Raw genomic sequence first — 17,313 nt, forward strand, 5'->3', positions numbered from 1 at the left:
CAATTTCTTTCTTCTCCCACCCTCCCATCTCTACCAATGCTTCCCAGTGGCCAAACCTAGCCAGAAGCATCTGGCAAGCAGCTTGGGTAACAAGGGTCCAAGGAGGTTATTGGACCTCTTATAGCGAGTGCAATGAATTCCCACAAACTGGGTGGCTTACTGTGAGAGGAACTTACTTTTTCTCTCATGGTTCTCAAAGCTAGAAGTCTGGAATCAAGGTGTCTGTCAGACCACGTTCCTTCCAAAGTCTCCAGGGGAGACTTTCTCTGCCTCTTCCAGCTCTGCATAGTTCCAGCACTCTTTGGCTCAGGACTGCCTCAATATACCTCCTAACTTTGTTTTCACATGGCCTCCTCTTCTCTATTTGCCTTTTCCTCTTCTCTCCCTCATAAAGATGCCTGACATTGGATTTAGGGCCCACCTAGGTAATCTGGGATGATTTCCTCTCAAGATCATTCACTTAACTACATCTACAAAGTCCCTTTCTCCAAATAAGACCACATTCACTGGATCTGGGTATTAGGACATGTTATTTCAGGGACCAGCATTCAACAAGCTACAAGGTGCATAGTTTCAGATTAAACAGGACAAGGCAAAGGAGGACAAAGAAATTATACTGAGAGAAAGCACAAATGGAAAATGACACCCAAGTTTATGGGAGAGAAAATCAAAATATTTAGCATAAAAAAACCAGAATGATTCTTTTGCCAACAGTTTGGTGTTCAGCATTGAAGAAGGTCTTTTGAAATAACTTCACCCTTGCTGGTAAAATATCACCTTTACAGGTTTGAAGTTTAAAATAAAATAAAAGTTACTAAATATCTCTACCAGCTTGCTGAATTGGCCTTAGTGGGGGTGGGAGGTGGTTCTTGGTAAATGTTCAATGAGGTCTCAGAGTCTTGGGGACGCATCCTCTACAAACTCCCTGCCGTAAGGGGGAGGGACACAGAGCCCCATAACCTGTGATGCCTCATTATTCTCTTTTCTTTTCCTCTTACCTATACCCATGCAACCAATTTCCGGGGAAATGTTACTTTTTCTCTCTTTTATGATTGAAGGAATGTGGTTGATTTGACCCCATGCTATGTCAATTACAGAACGTTCTCTCTACGGTTAACACTGTCCTCAGCAAGCCCATGTTGAGTACCTGGAAGGTGTCCCAACAGCAACAGACCAACCAGAGCTCACAGCTACTGGATTCAGTAGAAAGATTTTCCCGAGCATTACAGACAGAAGATAGCACCTTTTTATCCATCAACCAAACTAACGTGCAGATGAGGAGCATGGTAATAAAAACTGGCCATCCAAAAACCTACAAACAGAGCTTTGTTTTCTCAGACTTGGACCTCTGGGGCAATGTGGCCATTGACAAGTGCGAGGTGGGAAGCCTGCAGCAAGATTCATCTATTGTCACCGTGGCTTTCCCAACTCTCCAAACCATCCTCACTCAGGATGTTCAAGGAAAGAATTTTGCCAACAGCTTAGTGATGACAACCACTGTTAGCCACAACATAACCATGCCATTTAGGATTTCAATGACTTTTAAGAACATCAATCCTTCAGGTGGAGTACCACAATGTGTCTACTGGAATTTCAACCTCGCCAACCACACAGGGGGTTGGGATAGTAGTGGGTGTTATGTGCACAATGTCGATGGGGACAGTGTCTCCTGCATCTGTGACCACCTAACATCATTCTCCATCCTCATGTCCCCCGACTCTCCGTACCCTGGTTCCCTCCTGGGAATACTACTGGATATCATTTCCTACATTGGGTTATGCTTTTCCATCTTGAGCTTAGCAGCCTGTCTAGTGGTGGAAGCTGTGGTGTGGAAATCAGTGACCAAGAATCGGACTTCCTATATGCGCCACACCTGCATAGTGAACATTGCAGCCTCTCTTCTGGTTGCTGACATCTGGTTCATTGTGGCTGCTGCCATCCACGACCATTTTTACCCACTCAATGAGACAGCCTGTGTGGCCGCCACCTTTTTCATCCACTTCTTCTACCTCAGCGTCTTTTTCTGGATGCTGACTCTGGGCCTCATGCTCTTCTACCGCCTGGTTTTCATCCTGCATGACACAAGCAAGTCCATTCAGAAGACTATTGCATTTTCTCTTGGCTATGGCTGCCCTCTTGTCATCTCAGTCATCACAGTGGGGGCCACCCAACCCCAAGAAGTCTACACCAGGAAGAATGCCTGCTGGCTCAACTGGGAGGATACCAAGGCCCTGCTGGCCTTTGTCATCCCAGCACTGATCATCGTGGTGGTGAACATGACCATCACGGTTGTGGTCATCTCCAAGATCCTGAGACCCTCCATTGGAGACAAGCCAAGCAAGCAGGAGAAGAGTAGCTTGTTTCAGATCAGCAAGAGCATTGGGGTCCTAACACCACTCTTGGGGCTCACCTGGGGTTTTGGTCTTGCCACTGTGTTCCAAGGAAGCAATGCTGTGTTCCATATTATATTTACACTCCTCAATGCCTTTCAGGTAAGTTCTGCAGGGCAAGGTTCTCAGGAAGTATCTGTACTGGTGTGACAAATTAATGATAGAAACACAAACACGGGTTGGAATGGGGAAGGATTTTAGTTCAGAGTAGGCCCTAGCCCTAAAGAGCGGGAATTGCAAGAACTCAATGAGCTAGAAGGGACAGATTCTTCTGCTCCCATGGAACCTTATACCTCTTATCACCTGCATTATAATTTAGCTGCATGCATGACTTACTTTGAAAAGCCCTGAAAATACAAGTAAGAGGAAAGTCCCTTCCCTACACAGGATTTTTCTATTTATCCAACATTATCATGATGCCACCAATTATCTCCTAAATGAAAATACCACTGTTAAACCAGGTAATCTCTCCAGTTAATTTCCACAAGTATTAAATGAGCTCTATCTCTGCGAAGTCAGAGGTGGCATCTATCTTATTTATCACTATATCCCTACTAGTGCCTAAAAAAGACTTTTGCACAGAGTAGGCACTCAATAACTGTTAAATACAATGAATTCCATGTACCACATAGTATGTTCTCTAGAAACATCTGCTGGAGAATGAATGAATGCCCTGTGTAAGGTAGACATTCTGCTCTATTATACCAAAATGAAAAAGACACACTCTTTGCTCTCTTATAGCACATAACTAACTATGATACAAGCTGCATTGGTAGAAGAGATTTAGCAGAGGTACAAGCAGCAAGGTTTTGGAGCACAAGGAAAGGAATGCTTAATTCTGATTCAACCAGCACATGGATGGTAATCATAGGCCCCCATGTGCTGGCGAGGAGAAGAAATTGAGACAGTGCCCCCAATGCTCATGCTAAAGCCACACAAATCCAGACTTCTGCCTTGGGGCTCATGGCTTCAAACTATAAGGCTCATGTCTAATGAAGTTTATGGTATGGCTTGACTACAAGGGACTGATTACTTCACCCAGTGCCCCAGGTCCTCATCACAACTACGTGAGCACTACTGTAGACACAAGAGGTGTATTCGATAGCACAACCAGCAGGTCCTCCAGTCCACAAGGAGGGTGGAGATAAGGAAATAAAATAATATCCTTCTAAAATTATAATATTTACGGTCCCCTGGTGTGGACCTACTGTAACCTTTTTAATGTTACTATCTATTGGACTCATTCCATAAATACAGATATAGGGAGAGGTAGTACAAATTCAATGCCAGGTTAATAGTACTTCCTATTTGCTGGGCAATAGAATATGGTTAAAACCCACCTCTTCCCAATTCTTTTCCAGGGATTATTCATTTTGCTCTTTGGATGCCTCTGGGATCAGAAGGTAAGAACAATAACAGTTTCATGCTTCTAGAAAAGTCAGAGGTGTTTGTGGCATATTGAACTCATGATGCCTTCTTTTAAACAATTGCAGGTACAGGAAGCCTTACTAAAGAAGTTTTCACTGTCAAGATGGTCTTCTCAGCACTCAAAGGTAAATCTTTCCTTTGTAGAGATTGTTGGCAACCTCTCTCTCCACATCCAGGTCCAGCATGGATTATTCCACTGTTTGTGCTTCACACCTGATTCTGCTTATTAAAGCCAGCCACAGAACTGTCATTAAGATGCTGTCCCACATCTTTAAAGAGGGATCAGATAGCACAGATAATACCAATTGGAGGTCAAAAGAATTCAATGAGAGACAAGAAATCTCCTAGGGCAATATAAGGCACTAGAGAGCACAATGTGAGGGATGACGATGAATAGATTTTCTGCAGCTCGTTTTGGAAAATAACTATTGCACTCAAACGTGTTTGACTGTGTTCACATGTCGGAAGATACCAAACCCTATCGAACAGTAAAACATGTATTTGATAGTTATTTTCCTAATTCTGATGAGAGTCCAGTGTTTCAAAGCGGCTTTCCTGCTCAATTTGTGTGAAGTAGAAATTGCTGCTGGTCCAGGCTCTCACTTTCAAGTGGAATGAGAGATGCAGGCAGTGACCACTAGAGGGCAGCAAACGAAACAGCCTAGAGAAAACAGGGCTGTGGTTTAACGTTTGCTTTGTAATTGTCTTCCTTCTCTTTTTTTTAGTCAACATCCCTAGGTTCATCTACACCAGTATTTTCTATGAGTTCTCCAATATCAAGAAGATTTAACAATTTATTTGGAAAAACAGGTACGTAGTGATTTCTAGGTCACTCCCTAGAGCACTTAACTTTGGGTTGACTCAAACAAACATGCCCTAATGGGGAATCTCACACCCCTACCTTCCCACTCCCCACTTTACAGCATTTACTGACAATTGCCTCGTCTGGGGTAGGGGCAAGAGGTTAAATACAGGAGCTGGCTTACATTTTCCCAAACCACCAAGAGGCTGATACAGGGGGCAACTGCCTTCAGTGGGCAACTAATAATAACTTAAGAAGGCTAAGATTTAGAGAATCTAGACAAGCCTGTGGAGAGCTGTCTGTGAAAACTGTATCAACTACAAAAATTAGAACTGTAAATTGTTGGCCTTGTCAAATGTGGAGTTCTTTGCTATTCCTGTTAAATAGGAATAGGAAGTTCATGTTTATGGGTTAAGATGCAGCAAAAAATATATTTAGAAAGCTCTACTATAGGATCACATACTGTGAGTTTCTTTTCTCCCTTTTTTCCTTTTCTTTTTTTGGAGTGTACTTATTGTACACATTGACATTTACAAAATTGTGCATATATGCAAGAGGAATTACCCAAGTTATCCATTCTATTAGGAACATGCACATTTAAATTGTTATCTCGGAGGTATCAAATAAATGAAGTAAACGATTTGGCAATGGGTCTCAGTTATTCTGGTAAGTTGAAACCTCTGCCCACCATCCCCCACCCCCAGGAAATTAAGCACCAGAATTGCTTCCAGCTTCTTGAAAATGAACAGATCTCACAAATGCAGAATCTAGACTTGTGTCCATATTCCAGACTAAGGCTTTTCCTATAAAATCATATTTGGAGAATGCCTATTGTTAAAACTGTTAAAAACTCCAGAGGACTTGGTGTTTGATGCATTACTCATGAAAGTGGAAGATCTTTACTTTTGATTTTGAAAGTCACTGATTAGGCCTGTTGTGAAATTATCAAATCTTCAGGGTATAGTATAACCATTGCACTTGCCCCTCATGGTCACTAAATGATTCTCAGCGGAATCAGAATTATGCAATATATAAGGCCAATAAAGTGTGTTCTTTGTTTCTGAATCAGTCCGATGAAAGTTGGAGTTAGGACTGTGTTCCTGAGGTCCTGGGGCCTGAGATTCCCAGTCAGTGCCATTTGATGGCTTCTCGAGAGTCATTAATGCAGCTCTGGGTTGGCCCACTTGAGAGTCCTATAATCACTGTAACTTTGGTTTATGTTGTCAGCGGCCCCAAAGGGCCCCCCAGGCAATGATGGAAACCTTGTTAGCAGTGGCAGCTCACCAATCTGATGGTAGGGTGGGCACCCGGCCCCCACTTGTTCTGTGCTCAGTCCCTGCCTCCTGCTGACACCAGCCCATGTGGTTGCTCCATGGCTGCCCCCTCCGCTGCACCTTTGTTGGCATCCCCTGACTTCTGCTTCTTGTCCAATCCTTCCTTTTCTTCCTTTTTTCTTTCCTCTTCTTTCCTTTTTCCCCTTTCCCCCCTTGCCTTCTAGCTCAGCCTCTGGGTCCCCCCCAAGGGCTTTCATAAGTCACCCCAACCCAAGGGGACCAAGGAGCTTCCCTCACGTGGATGTCTCCAGGCCCATGCATGTGGTGGCATGTGGAGGACTGCCCATGTTCACATCTCCCTGTCTTTTGTAGAAATCTGGCTGCTGGTTTGATGTGAAGTAGTTAGTGCTTGTCTTGTCGGCTGCCACGCATGCTTGAGAACAACAGCTTTGTTTGTTCTCTGGCACTTCTGGGTCTTGGGCAGAGGGCAGGCATGGGTTTGTTTCCAGGCATGGCCGAGCTTACCTGGCTCTTGAGCTAGAGCTCCCTCAGGCCAGCAGGAGAGATTCATACCACAGCGAGCATGAAGTCTTGTCCTTAAGACTGAGCTGCTGCTCTGTTTTTTAGGAACGTACAATGTTTCCACCCCAGAAACAACCAGCTCATCCCTGGAAAACACATCCAGTGCTTACTCCTTGCTGAACTAAGAACAGGAAAATCTACCCACGTGACTTCTTAAAGGACAGCGGATATGCTCTGAAAAAAAAAAAAAATCCTTTCAAAGCCATGGGTAAAATGTTTCCTCCGCAGGCTTCCTGGAGCAAATGCTGAAGAGACTTTTGCATTAGGGAAAAGAAGCTTCCTTTTGTAAAGACAGACTAAAAGTCATTGTTAAGTTTATTTGCTGCCCCACCCCCACCCCTTGTGTGATACTATACATGTACAGTATTTAAGTGAAATTCAAGCCCCCAGAGGCCCAATGTCCCTGTCTATATTGTAAAATAGAAATTCAAAGAGACATTTCTACTTTTCACATGTTGGGCACAAGCATAAGCTTTGATTAAAATAATAAGCATGAGGCTAGGACCTAGGAAATACTTCAGTGAACTCTAAGAAGGAAGGAAGAAAAGAAGGAAACAGGAAAAAAGTGAAAAAATAGAGAAAAACAATCAAGAGCCACAGTTTAAAATTTCCATGTTAACTTAATTATTCTGATACTGTAACATGGAGAATACAAAAGTGACTCAAAAACGGAAACTGAAATGAGCCATGGAGAAAGTTTGGTATCTTCCTGGTATTTTCTTAGCTAGGAGAGAAAAATTTAAAAAAAAAAAAAAAAAAAAAAAGGCACCGGGAAGAGATAGGGAGGAAATTCTAACATTGGGATGCTTTCAAGTGAATAATAATATTTTCAAGGGATGCATGGAAGGAGACGTAATTCTCCTGATGCTAAACACACACACATATGCTGGTGCATGTTAAGGTTTGAGCTCAGTGGACGGAGCAAGCAGAGGAAGTGGGATAGCCGTGCTTTATCAGATCCAAGCAGATCCAACTGCTAGTTACATTTTTTACCGTTTTTTGGAGCAGCCTTACATTTTGGTCTGATCCACTTTTTGAAGGCAAAAAATATCTATTTTTATATCCATCACTTGCCAAATGTGACATATTGTGATATAAATGTGATATATTGCACTGAAAACAGATCCTGACTGTCGTATATTATATTTAACAGCTTTAACCAGGTACTTCTCTGTGCATCATAGAATAGATTTTAATAATCTTATGGCATTGTTTATCATTGTGGTTGCTACTGTGGTTTTAGGGGCCCTTGGTGTCTGGTATAGCCCTTACGTTCCAAGTCCAATATACATTAAGAGTTTTGTACTGTCTAATTTGTGTTTGTTCCAACCACTCGGAAATCTTCTGGAATGAAATTTTATGGTTGGCTACTCTCTGCTCCCAGTGATGCTTTACCTTGATGAGCAGATGGTGGAGTTTCCCCCAAGGATTTGATTATTTGTGAATTATGTCCAAATGTGTGTGTGTGTGTTTCTTTTGGTGTGTGCATTTCATAAAAATACAAATATTTATTAAAATTGCATCCATATTAAAGTTAAGCATGTGATGTAGCCACAGCAACCATACATTCCAAATTGAAGTCTGATCCCAGAGAGACAGTGAAGCAGAATAAAAATGTGGGGCTACTCGGGAAATGGGGGCCATGTGGTCTTCAAAAGAACTGAGAACCAGAACAGATCTAAACATCAGGAAGGTAGGACAAAGGAGGCTGTGATGTAGCAACCTTTTATTTATTAAGTTTCAAAAGAGTTTCCTTTTAATATTTTAACTCCTTCACCTCTCTTCTTTTTATCTTTAATTTTATATTCTACTTCTGCCTCTCTTCTTCAGGGGGCGAAGCAAGTGGGGCAAGTAGAAGTCCTCATAATGTTGCAAGTAAATAAGCTCTTCGTTTCTACATGTTCACAAATGATGTAGACATCTACTCCCACACTTTCTGGAAATTGTCACAAAAGGAAATGATTAAGCTATAAAATTCTCCAGGGATGGTCACCTCTGGGCAGAACTCAGTACGGAGGAGACAGAGCCAGAAGCTAGGCTAGAGGTCAATGGAATGAGAATTAGAAGTTGGAGAGAGAATGGCCCGGAGTAATCTCAGGAATAACGGAGGCAGGGTTATATAGCACAATGTGTGAGCCCGACCATCCTGACATGATCAGCCAAAGAAGGCATGGCACCCAGGAGGAGCTCAAAAACACAATGGGGCAAGAAACACTGAACTTCCACCCACGAAGGGATCCTACGGGAATCATTGTGTTGTGAGGGGAACCTCTATAATGGCAGGAACCTTCGCAGAGTTCATAGGATGTGGATTTGGCCCTTTGCCCATGTGCATTAACTGACACATGTTCCCTTACCCCCAACACACACACATGCACACACGCGTGCGCACATACTTTGTAGCTTTCAAGCTACAACACCAGATCCAAATTCCAGAACACCTACGAAAACAAAAACTTAGAGACATTCTTACTGGTTTTCTGCTCAACTGCAGGATACATAGCTCAACCACTGCCGTTTGCCAAGAATATCCTAAAATAATAGAATTCAAAACTGTAAAAGAGAGCAGTCCATGAGTCCATGAGCTTTGTGAAAGCAGGAGTCCTGTCTAGTCCTGTGTTCATTAGTTCACAATCAACAGTGATTGCAAAGCTTTCAGCAGCAGATTTCTAAGGAAGAGGAAGAAGGAATGTCGGCTCTGATGTTGGTACAAAGTGAGCTGTGTGGTCTGCTCTGCTTGCAACGTGCCCAATGCCTCCTCATGTTCCGGACCCCTCTTGGTGAACAAAGTCAGTTCCAAGGGCCAAAATTTACTTGCATTAAAAGGCTTTCTATTAAGTCAATTTCTTGCAAAAGTGCTTATGCTTCAGAGGTTGTGAGGTTAAAGCATTCACAAATGTGCAATTAAAATAAACTACAGAAATATTCTTTGGGAATATTGTTAAGTCCTGTGTAACAGGTCATGTCTTGAAGTAGTCATGTGTCTACCATCCTCCTCCCTACTTCTTACATATGGAGAAAGAAGTAAATAAAGATCCATGGGCTTTTCAGGATATAAGTTGCTAAAGCCAGACATGAAGAAACACTGAGAAGTCCTAGCCTTTTGTCATTTGTGTAGAGAAGTTCAGAGAGATCAGTGTTGACGGTTAAACAAAAGTGACACGGAGAGGAGAAAGATCATAGCAACCCGTAGGCACAGGGGCAGGGGGTGGAGTTATCTGAGGGGAGAGAGACAGAAAGTCCCACCATTTGAGAAGACAGAGGGAGACCACTATGGTCACAGAAATCCCATGTAGATGGAATGCCTTTGATGTGTGGCATGTGAAGGTGATGTCAGATAGACCTTGTGCATCCCGAAGGGAGCCGGTGACCCAGGCCAATGGAAGTCTGATTCCCTGAGTGTCCAAAATAAAGGAGGGGTTTACAGTGGGTGTTATCCTTCTGTGATATTGTTAAAAAGTCGATGAAAATCGTGTCTCATTTGAAAGATGTTAGTTTTGAAATGAGAAGCTACAGGTTTCTAACATTATGACTGGGGATATTAAATCATGTCATAGTAGTATGTCAGCACACAGCTCTGTGTCCTTTCCATGCTTATAACAATAAAATATCTAGTGAGATCTCGTGAAGCTTTCTTTTTATAAATTGCTCCTTTGTAAATAGGCCATTGCTGCTGTTGCAGGCTTCCCTACCAGAAATCCCACCAGGATTCAACTCCACTCTCCACCCAGCGAATGGTTGCTTTGGTTCTCCGGGCATAGGGGTGGGTGGTACCAGGAGCTCCCAGCTGAGCTCAGTTGGCTGACAGCACTGATGTCTTTCCTCACACCGTCCACACTCCCATGCAGCATGGAAAGCTTACAGAGGGTTGAAACGAGAGACCCTGAAGTAAAGCTTTCAGGACCTAAATGTCCAGGAAAAAATAAACAAATATCTATTCTAACATTTGTGTGTGGCTTGGTTGGAATTTTCATGAGTGGCTGAAAACAGAGTCCCAAGAGTTCTGTGAGCAACAGATTATTCCATCCACATGGGCCCATGTTGCCTGTTTTCATATTCTATCATTCTGTAACATGTTACCACAAACATAGAGGCTCAAAACAGCACTCACCTGCTGTCACATGGTTTCTGGGGGGCAATCAGAAGCCTGGGCATGGCTTCACTGCGTCCTCTGCTCAGGTTCTTACCAGGTGGAACTTAGGCAGGCAGCCAGGGCTGTGGATTCATTCAGATGAGCTCACTGGTTGTTGGGTAGCATTCCATCCTTTGTAGGTCTAGGACAGAGACCCTCAGCATCCAGAGGTGTCCTGCCATCCCCTACCATGTGGCCTTCTCCACAACGTGGTCCTTTGCTTTTTAAAAGTCAACAGGACTTCTGTGCTGCTTTGAATCTCTGACTTCTTCAGTTTCTAGACTCTCTTTTAAAGGACTCCCCTGATTAGGTCCGGAATAATCAGGCTTGTGATTAACTCAAAGTCAGCCTTGATTGTATCTACAACATTCCTTCACCTTTGTCATATGATGGATTCCACTCCTGGGAGTGATGTATTTACAAGTCCTGCCCAAGTTAATGGGAGAGGCTTATACAGGCTTTTTCATCAGATGGTTTAAACAAACAACATGCAGGATTCAACACAGCTCTGTAGATTCTGTATGAGGCCTTAGCTGTGGCTATGCGACCTGTAAGCATTTTTATCCACAGCAGTAATCACACTTAAAGGGTCTCTGGCAGGACCACTAATAAAGCTCATGTGATGCAAGTACTATAGTGTTAACTCTGTTTGCTCAATACACAAATGTGAAAGAAGTCACCTTGCCCAAGGAGATGGCATCCAGCTCTGTGGGAATTCGGGGAAAGGGTGCTGTTTGGGAAAAGTCTGATTTGTCCAGATGAAAAAAGGCATATCAACTTTTAGGGCTGACAGTCTTCCCCAGCACGGTTCGTGTCTGGTGTGCCAGGTAGAGTGAGTCCAAGAGCTGATTTTCCCTTGACCCTTAGGCCAACAGATCAGAGACCCCTAAGCAACACAGGTGCCAGGGAGTCCTCTAAGCTTTGGTTAACACTCACCTCCCAGATCTTAAAAATAAAGTCAAAATGCTCGTTCTGTGCTGGGCACCTCTCATCCTTCAAGGCTTCCTGTGAAGTGCTGTGGCCTGGGACTGGGAACATCTCCTCCTCAATAGACCCACACATCTCTCTATGCTTGCCTTGTCATAGAAGCTTATTTGGACTTTTCTGCTCTTTTGCACCTTTTTTTTCTTTCTAAGGTAATGCATACATCATTCAGAAGGAAGATGTTTATTTTTGTATTTTGAAGACTTTTCTCCCCTGACTTTATGAAGTTTCTGCTTCCTTCATATAAACAGGAAGAAAAGCATGCTTCCTATGAATACTTTATGTAAAAACGACTGCAGCTTTCTTTGAACTATTTGGTAGTGCCAGGTAAGCTGCATTGTCTGAGGAACTATCATAAGTCGAGTATATTTTAAATTTTTAGTAGTCACCTTAAAAAAAAAGTAAAAAGTTGGGCAGCCCGGGTAGCTCAGGGCTTTAGTGCCACCTTCGGCTCAGGGCGTGATCCTGGAGACACGGGATCGAGTCCCACGTCAGGTTCCATGAGGGGAGTAAAAAGTTAAAACTAATTACAATAATATTTCTATGTAACCAAATATATCCAAAACATTATCATTTCCAGATGTAATTAATGTAAACTTATTAATGAAATAGTGGGGAGTGGAGTTAACATTCCTTTCCTTTTTTTGTACTAAGTACTGAAATTCTAGCATGTACTTTTCACTAACCAAACACCTCCGTTGTCCAGTCACATTTCAAGTGTTCAGTAGCCACATGTATCTAGAGGCCACTGCATTGAACAACACAGCTTTATTTTTTTTAAGATTGTATTTATTTATTCATGAAATATAGAGAGGGGCAGAGACACAGGCAGAGGGAGAAGCAGGGTCCATGCAGGGAGCCCAATGCGGGACTCGACCCCAGAACCCTGGGATCACGACCTGAACCAAAGGCAGACGCTCAACCGCTGAGTCACCCAAGTGCCCCACAACACAGCTTTAGGGTTTAAACCAGAGACAAATGCTTTCTGCTATCTGCCTTCTGTATACCGAGAGCAGGGTAGGAGAATGAATTTAAAACAAAGCAGGTACCACATCATCCATGCTGGTCTGTGCGGAGACCTGGCACATCCTGGGGGTTGGGGGTGGGTAGAAATCCAGAATTTCTCTCCCCAAATACCTCTTTTCCATATAACTCCTGCCCCTCCAAGCTAGCCTGAAAGCCACCCTGTTAAAAACCCTCCTCCAAGATTTTTGACAAGCATAGGGCATTTGTCCCAGAAAATTAGTTTCACATCTTCCCCAGGAAGGAGGAAGTGTCTGGAATCGCCGTTAGCCTTCTTTCATGGAGAATGAGCCTGCTTTCTCCTCAGTGTGGTATAGCAGAAAGAATGCAGCTCCTGGAACAGGAAGACCCTTTTCCTCACTCACCTGAGCCTTTCCCTAAACCTCTCTGCTCTTTGGTTTGCTCATCTAAAAAATGGGGATCATTCTAACTACCACCCAAAGCAGTTGTCAGGCTCACAAAGCATGGTTGACATAAACAGGTTTTGTAAACTGCCAAGTATTATGCAAACAAAAGATTATTTCCAATATCTCTTTGAAAGACAGATAGAGGCTGACCACAGAGAGCCATAAGGGGCATTAAACTCTGGTGACCCTAAAGGGATTTCAGGGGCATTCTAAGCCCTGGGCATCGAGGGGGGTCATCGGGAGGACATTGGATCAGAAAGGGTAGGACATGGTTCATCAGGTACCTATGAGGAAATAGGCAGTCCTAAAAACAAATTACTGACTGAAGATTTCCTTCCACTAATCCCATGTGTAACAACATGACTTTTCTTCTAGGGCCTCCAAGCACATAGGTAGACACACCTTCACATAGACCCTCTGCCCTTCCTGGAAGAGTCCAACCCTTTCCCTTGCCTCAGATCCTGGGCCAGCACTGAGCCCCTTGCCTGTACCGCCCAGAGGGTGCATATGGGATCCCAGGCCCATCCCACAGCCCCTTGGGCCTTCAGAAGCCCTTGAGGATGGGGAGGATGGGGGCGCCCCTGTGGATCAACTTCCAGCTGTGACTCCTTCTGAGCCCTTTGAGCCTGGGTCTGGAAACAAGATGGTCCTGGAGGATGAAAGTTTGGGGAAGCAGGAGAGCTTTGCAAGTGTGATTAGAGGGTTCCCAGGGGAGGCCTGCTCTGAGGGACGCTTTCCCAGCATCAAATGGGCCCATGTGGCAGACTTCCAGGTGCCCCTGTCTTCCAGGGCAGCCAGCCAGCAGCAGCATTCAAACACAGCTCTGCCCCTGTGGGCACTCATATCAAATTAGCCCTCATAACGGCAGATGCCAAGCAGTGGACTTTGAGATCATGGAACATGATCTCAAAGGCCTGTGATGCACCCACCCCTTCTCTGTGTTCTCATCAGTGATTCCAAAGAAGTGAGGCAGTCAGAAAGCACCTGATTAGTTCCCATTTCCCAACCTCAAGGGTAAGGGTTCTAGGTACTCACCCCCACCCCCATCTTTCCTTATGTCCTGTATAAATGGATACCTGAGGTGATTCTCTAGCACATTCTAGTGAGGAAACCAGTCTTCGTAAGCCTCCTATGCCCAGCAACTCTGGGGCAGACGGAGCAAGAAGGGAGGCCTGAGGGGCACGATCCCTGAGGCCCGCCTGTGCCAGACCCCGGTGATGTAGGGCCAAGTACCGGCGTGGGGTGGCTGTGGTCTCCCAGCATCCGGCTGGAGTCATCTTTCCATCTTCCAGATACACACCTTTTCCCTTTACACTTCGAGATGAAGAGCTGCACGGTCACCGGCGTTCCCTCTGCACAAAGGGACCGTGGGTGGGGGAGACGTGAGACCCTTCACACCCCCACGGTTTTCCTTCTTTACTGCAGAGCCAAGTCCCAACGTGATACTGCTGGCTGCTGCTAAACTACACAGAACCAACCCAGGAGCCCGGGGGGGGGGGGGGGGGGGGGGGGGGCTTTTTCTCAGCATGCAAAGCAACAGGAACGGATGGTGCAAGTCGTGGGAAGCCTGCTGGTACAGCCCACTCGGCTGGCTCCACAGCACCCACAGCACCCACAGCACCCACAGCACCCACAGCACCGTGCAGGGGCGCGGCGGGCCCTGCCTCCCCCTCCCCCTGCCAGCCAGCCTGGGCCCCGCGCGGTGCAGGAGGTGTCTGCTTGTGAGAGAGCCGCACAGCCGCTCGCTGTTTTTCTGGAACAGTGAGCGGTCCCCAGGCCCAGAGGAGCTCCCCGGCAGCTGTCCCAGCTGTCCCCGTGCAAGCGGAACCGACAGGGAGCCTCCAGCGCGGCCCTGGGCGACAGCTGCTGCCGGCCCCGCTCTCGTCCCCGCAGGCCTGCGGGCTTCTCCTGAGGCTTGGTCGCCACCTAGTGGCCATCCGGGGGGGCGCCGCCCCTGCGTCCCACTCCGATGCGCCCCGAATTTGGAGCGAAGGTGGGATGGAGGCCTACTAGACCGCAGAACCCAGGAACGCAGGAATCGCCCACTGTCCCTACCTCCCGACGCTCTTTCATGCTCTGGTCCTTGCAGGAGCCAAGCACGTCAGAAAGCTTTGGAGAGATACGGGGAGAGTCAACGTTCGAGCCACACGGTCTCGGTTGTGCATGGGGAGTCTGCAGGCAGGTGTACGTTTCTGGGAGAAACGAGCCGGGATAGCTCCTTCCTTCTGGTTCTTTCCCCCATGACTGACCACAGCTTATTTATGGAACCAAAGGCAGACCTAAAAGGAGCCCCCCTCCCAAATCATCTGGTTTCCCTGTTCCAGACAAGAGTCTGGAAAGTAGTTTGAGGAAGCAAAATGGGTGCCTTCCGCCTGTCCCAGGGATTTTACACTTTCCCCAACAAGGCACCTTCAAAAGGATGGATGAGGATGGACCTATCCCCTGTTCTAATTCATCCACGGGAAACTACTGCCAAGCTGGGTTTTCACTTTCAATCCACGCTGAACCCGCAGCTGCCCCAGGACCGTCTGACACACCCGCCCACTGCTGAGGCCAGCTGGTAAGTTCTAGTGGAGCTTCCCGACATGCATTCAAGAGGAGGCTGCTGGCTTTGCCAGCCAAAGTGTGATCCGAGAAGACCCAGAAGAAGTAAATTGTACCGACATCCCCGAAGGCTAATCCTAGGGACAGAGGGACATACTGACCTGGGCTTATGTAATGGGCAGACAACTTCTGAACGGAAAAGAATATCATATGCTTTGGGATACTGCTCCTACCCACCCACCCAGCCACCCACCCCCAAAGAATAGCTCTGGCACATTCTCCCTTACATTGGACATCCATCTCACAGAACACCCAATCTCAAGGGCAGATGAGGTTTCCCATGCAAAAGCTTCTGGGAGAGAGGTACACAGCAAGCGAAATAAAATTTACCAGTGAAAACAGCTGGATAAATAGCTAGTAGGGCAATTGCTGGGTCATAGGGTAACTCTATTTCTAACTTTTTGAGGAACCTCCACACTGTTTTCCAGAGTGGCTGTACCAGCTTGCATTCCCACCACCAGTGTAAGAGGGTTCCCCTTTCACCACATCTTCACCAACATTTTTTGGTTCCTAACTTGTTAATTTTAGCCATTCTGACAGATGTGAGGTACTGTCTCATTGTGGTTTTCATTTGTATTTCCCTGTCTTCTGTCATTTCTTCCACTTCAGTACTCATTAGAGATTACCACCATCCTGTCCCACTCTCTCCCATCTCCCATGCATTAGGGTTTATGATAGTTTGCTAAACAGTACTCATAGCTAAACACAATACATGTCTGTGAAAATTGATTTTGCTTGAAGATTCTGAAAAAATATGTTATGTTTTATATAACTAACATAGGAAAGCTATTTTAGCCAAATTCACAAATACATGGAAATGTAAGTAGGTGACTAATTATACATAAAATAATATTTGTAATAAAGAAAGTCAAGCAAAAAAGATCTTCACATCCTGTTGGATGTTGGTTAGTTTACACTGCATAATCCTCCTAGCCCCCCAGACCACTGGTCTTATTAGGCTTTCCTGGTAACCAAAAGGGGACAATAGATTCCCCTATTAAATGGATCTTTGACCTGACTGATGCACTTGTTCTCTCTAGAATCTGCTCACTTTACTCAAATATCTGAGTAGAAGCTCACGATCCCTAGGTTTTCTCCAAGTCATAAAATGGATGACATAATTCATCAGAAAGGACAAGCTTGAGAAAAAAAGGTGTTTGATGGTCTATAATTTGCTTTCAGAGATACATCCATATCCTATTACACTGGATGCAGTATTCAAGTCAACTGTAATCCAGAGATGGAGGAGGGAAGACGCTTGCCAACGTACTCTGCAACATCCCCATGGTAGTTAGCATCGGAGGACCCTAAACAAAAGTCTGTACTGCAGAAACATCCAAAGCAAAAACTTTTCAATATTGCTACCTCAAACCACACCAGAGGGTTTTTGTTAGTTTAAAGAATGCTATAAATTATTTTTGCATTAGTAAACTGGAATTATCAAAAATGTAGAGGTAGAGGTACGAACCACCAGTAGGTAAACTAACTTTGGAATAAAAACTTGGAATACAACTTTATTTGATCCCCATCTCCCTCATTTGATAGACTATTCCATTGGCTGACCAAAGGTGACTTTGCCCCCCTCCCCAGGGACATTTGGCAACATCTAGAGACATTTTTAGTTTTTATAACTAGGGGAGTGGCACTCCCGACATCCAGTGAACAGATGCCAGGATGCTATTAACAT

General features: G+C 45.0%; 1 protein-coding gene across 12 annotated transcripts in view; it reads left to right on the forward strand.

The window, feature by feature from the left end:
* The window catches only part of ADGRF5 (adhesion G protein-coupled receptor F5), a 102,192-nt gene extending 92,096 nt beyond the window's left edge, over window positions 1-10,096 (forward strand). For 10 of the 12 annotated variants that reach the window (XM_072832745.1, XM_072832743.1, XM_072832746.1 and 7 more), the window contains 5 exons: window positions 1,098-2,492; window positions 3,752-3,793; window positions 3,884-3,943; window positions 4,544-4,628; window positions 6,522-10,096. In XM_072832745.1, the coding sequence (XP_072688846.1) occupies window positions 1,098-2,492; window positions 3,752-3,793; window positions 3,884-3,943; window positions 4,544-4,628; window positions 6,522-6,601 (1,662 nt within the window). In that variant the 3' untranslated portion in view covers window positions 6,602-10,096. Of the gene's footprint in view, window positions 1-1,097; window positions 2,493-3,751; window positions 3,794-3,883; window positions 3,944-4,543; window positions 4,629-5,847; window positions 5,915-6,521 lie in introns of all 12 variants that reach the window. The other 2 variants (XM_072832752.1, XM_072832747.1) reach the window with 1 other exon arrangement.
* The last annotated feature ends 7,217 nt before the right edge of the window (window positions 10,097-17,313 follow it).

The sequence above is a fragment of the Canis lupus genome, chromosome 7, assembly GCF_048164855.1.
Source record: "Canis lupus baileyi chromosome 7, mCanLup2.hap1, whole genome shotgun sequence".
In the NCBI taxonomy this organism is placed as follows: domain Eukaryota; kingdom Metazoa; phylum Chordata; class Mammalia; order Carnivora; family Canidae; genus Canis; species Canis lupus.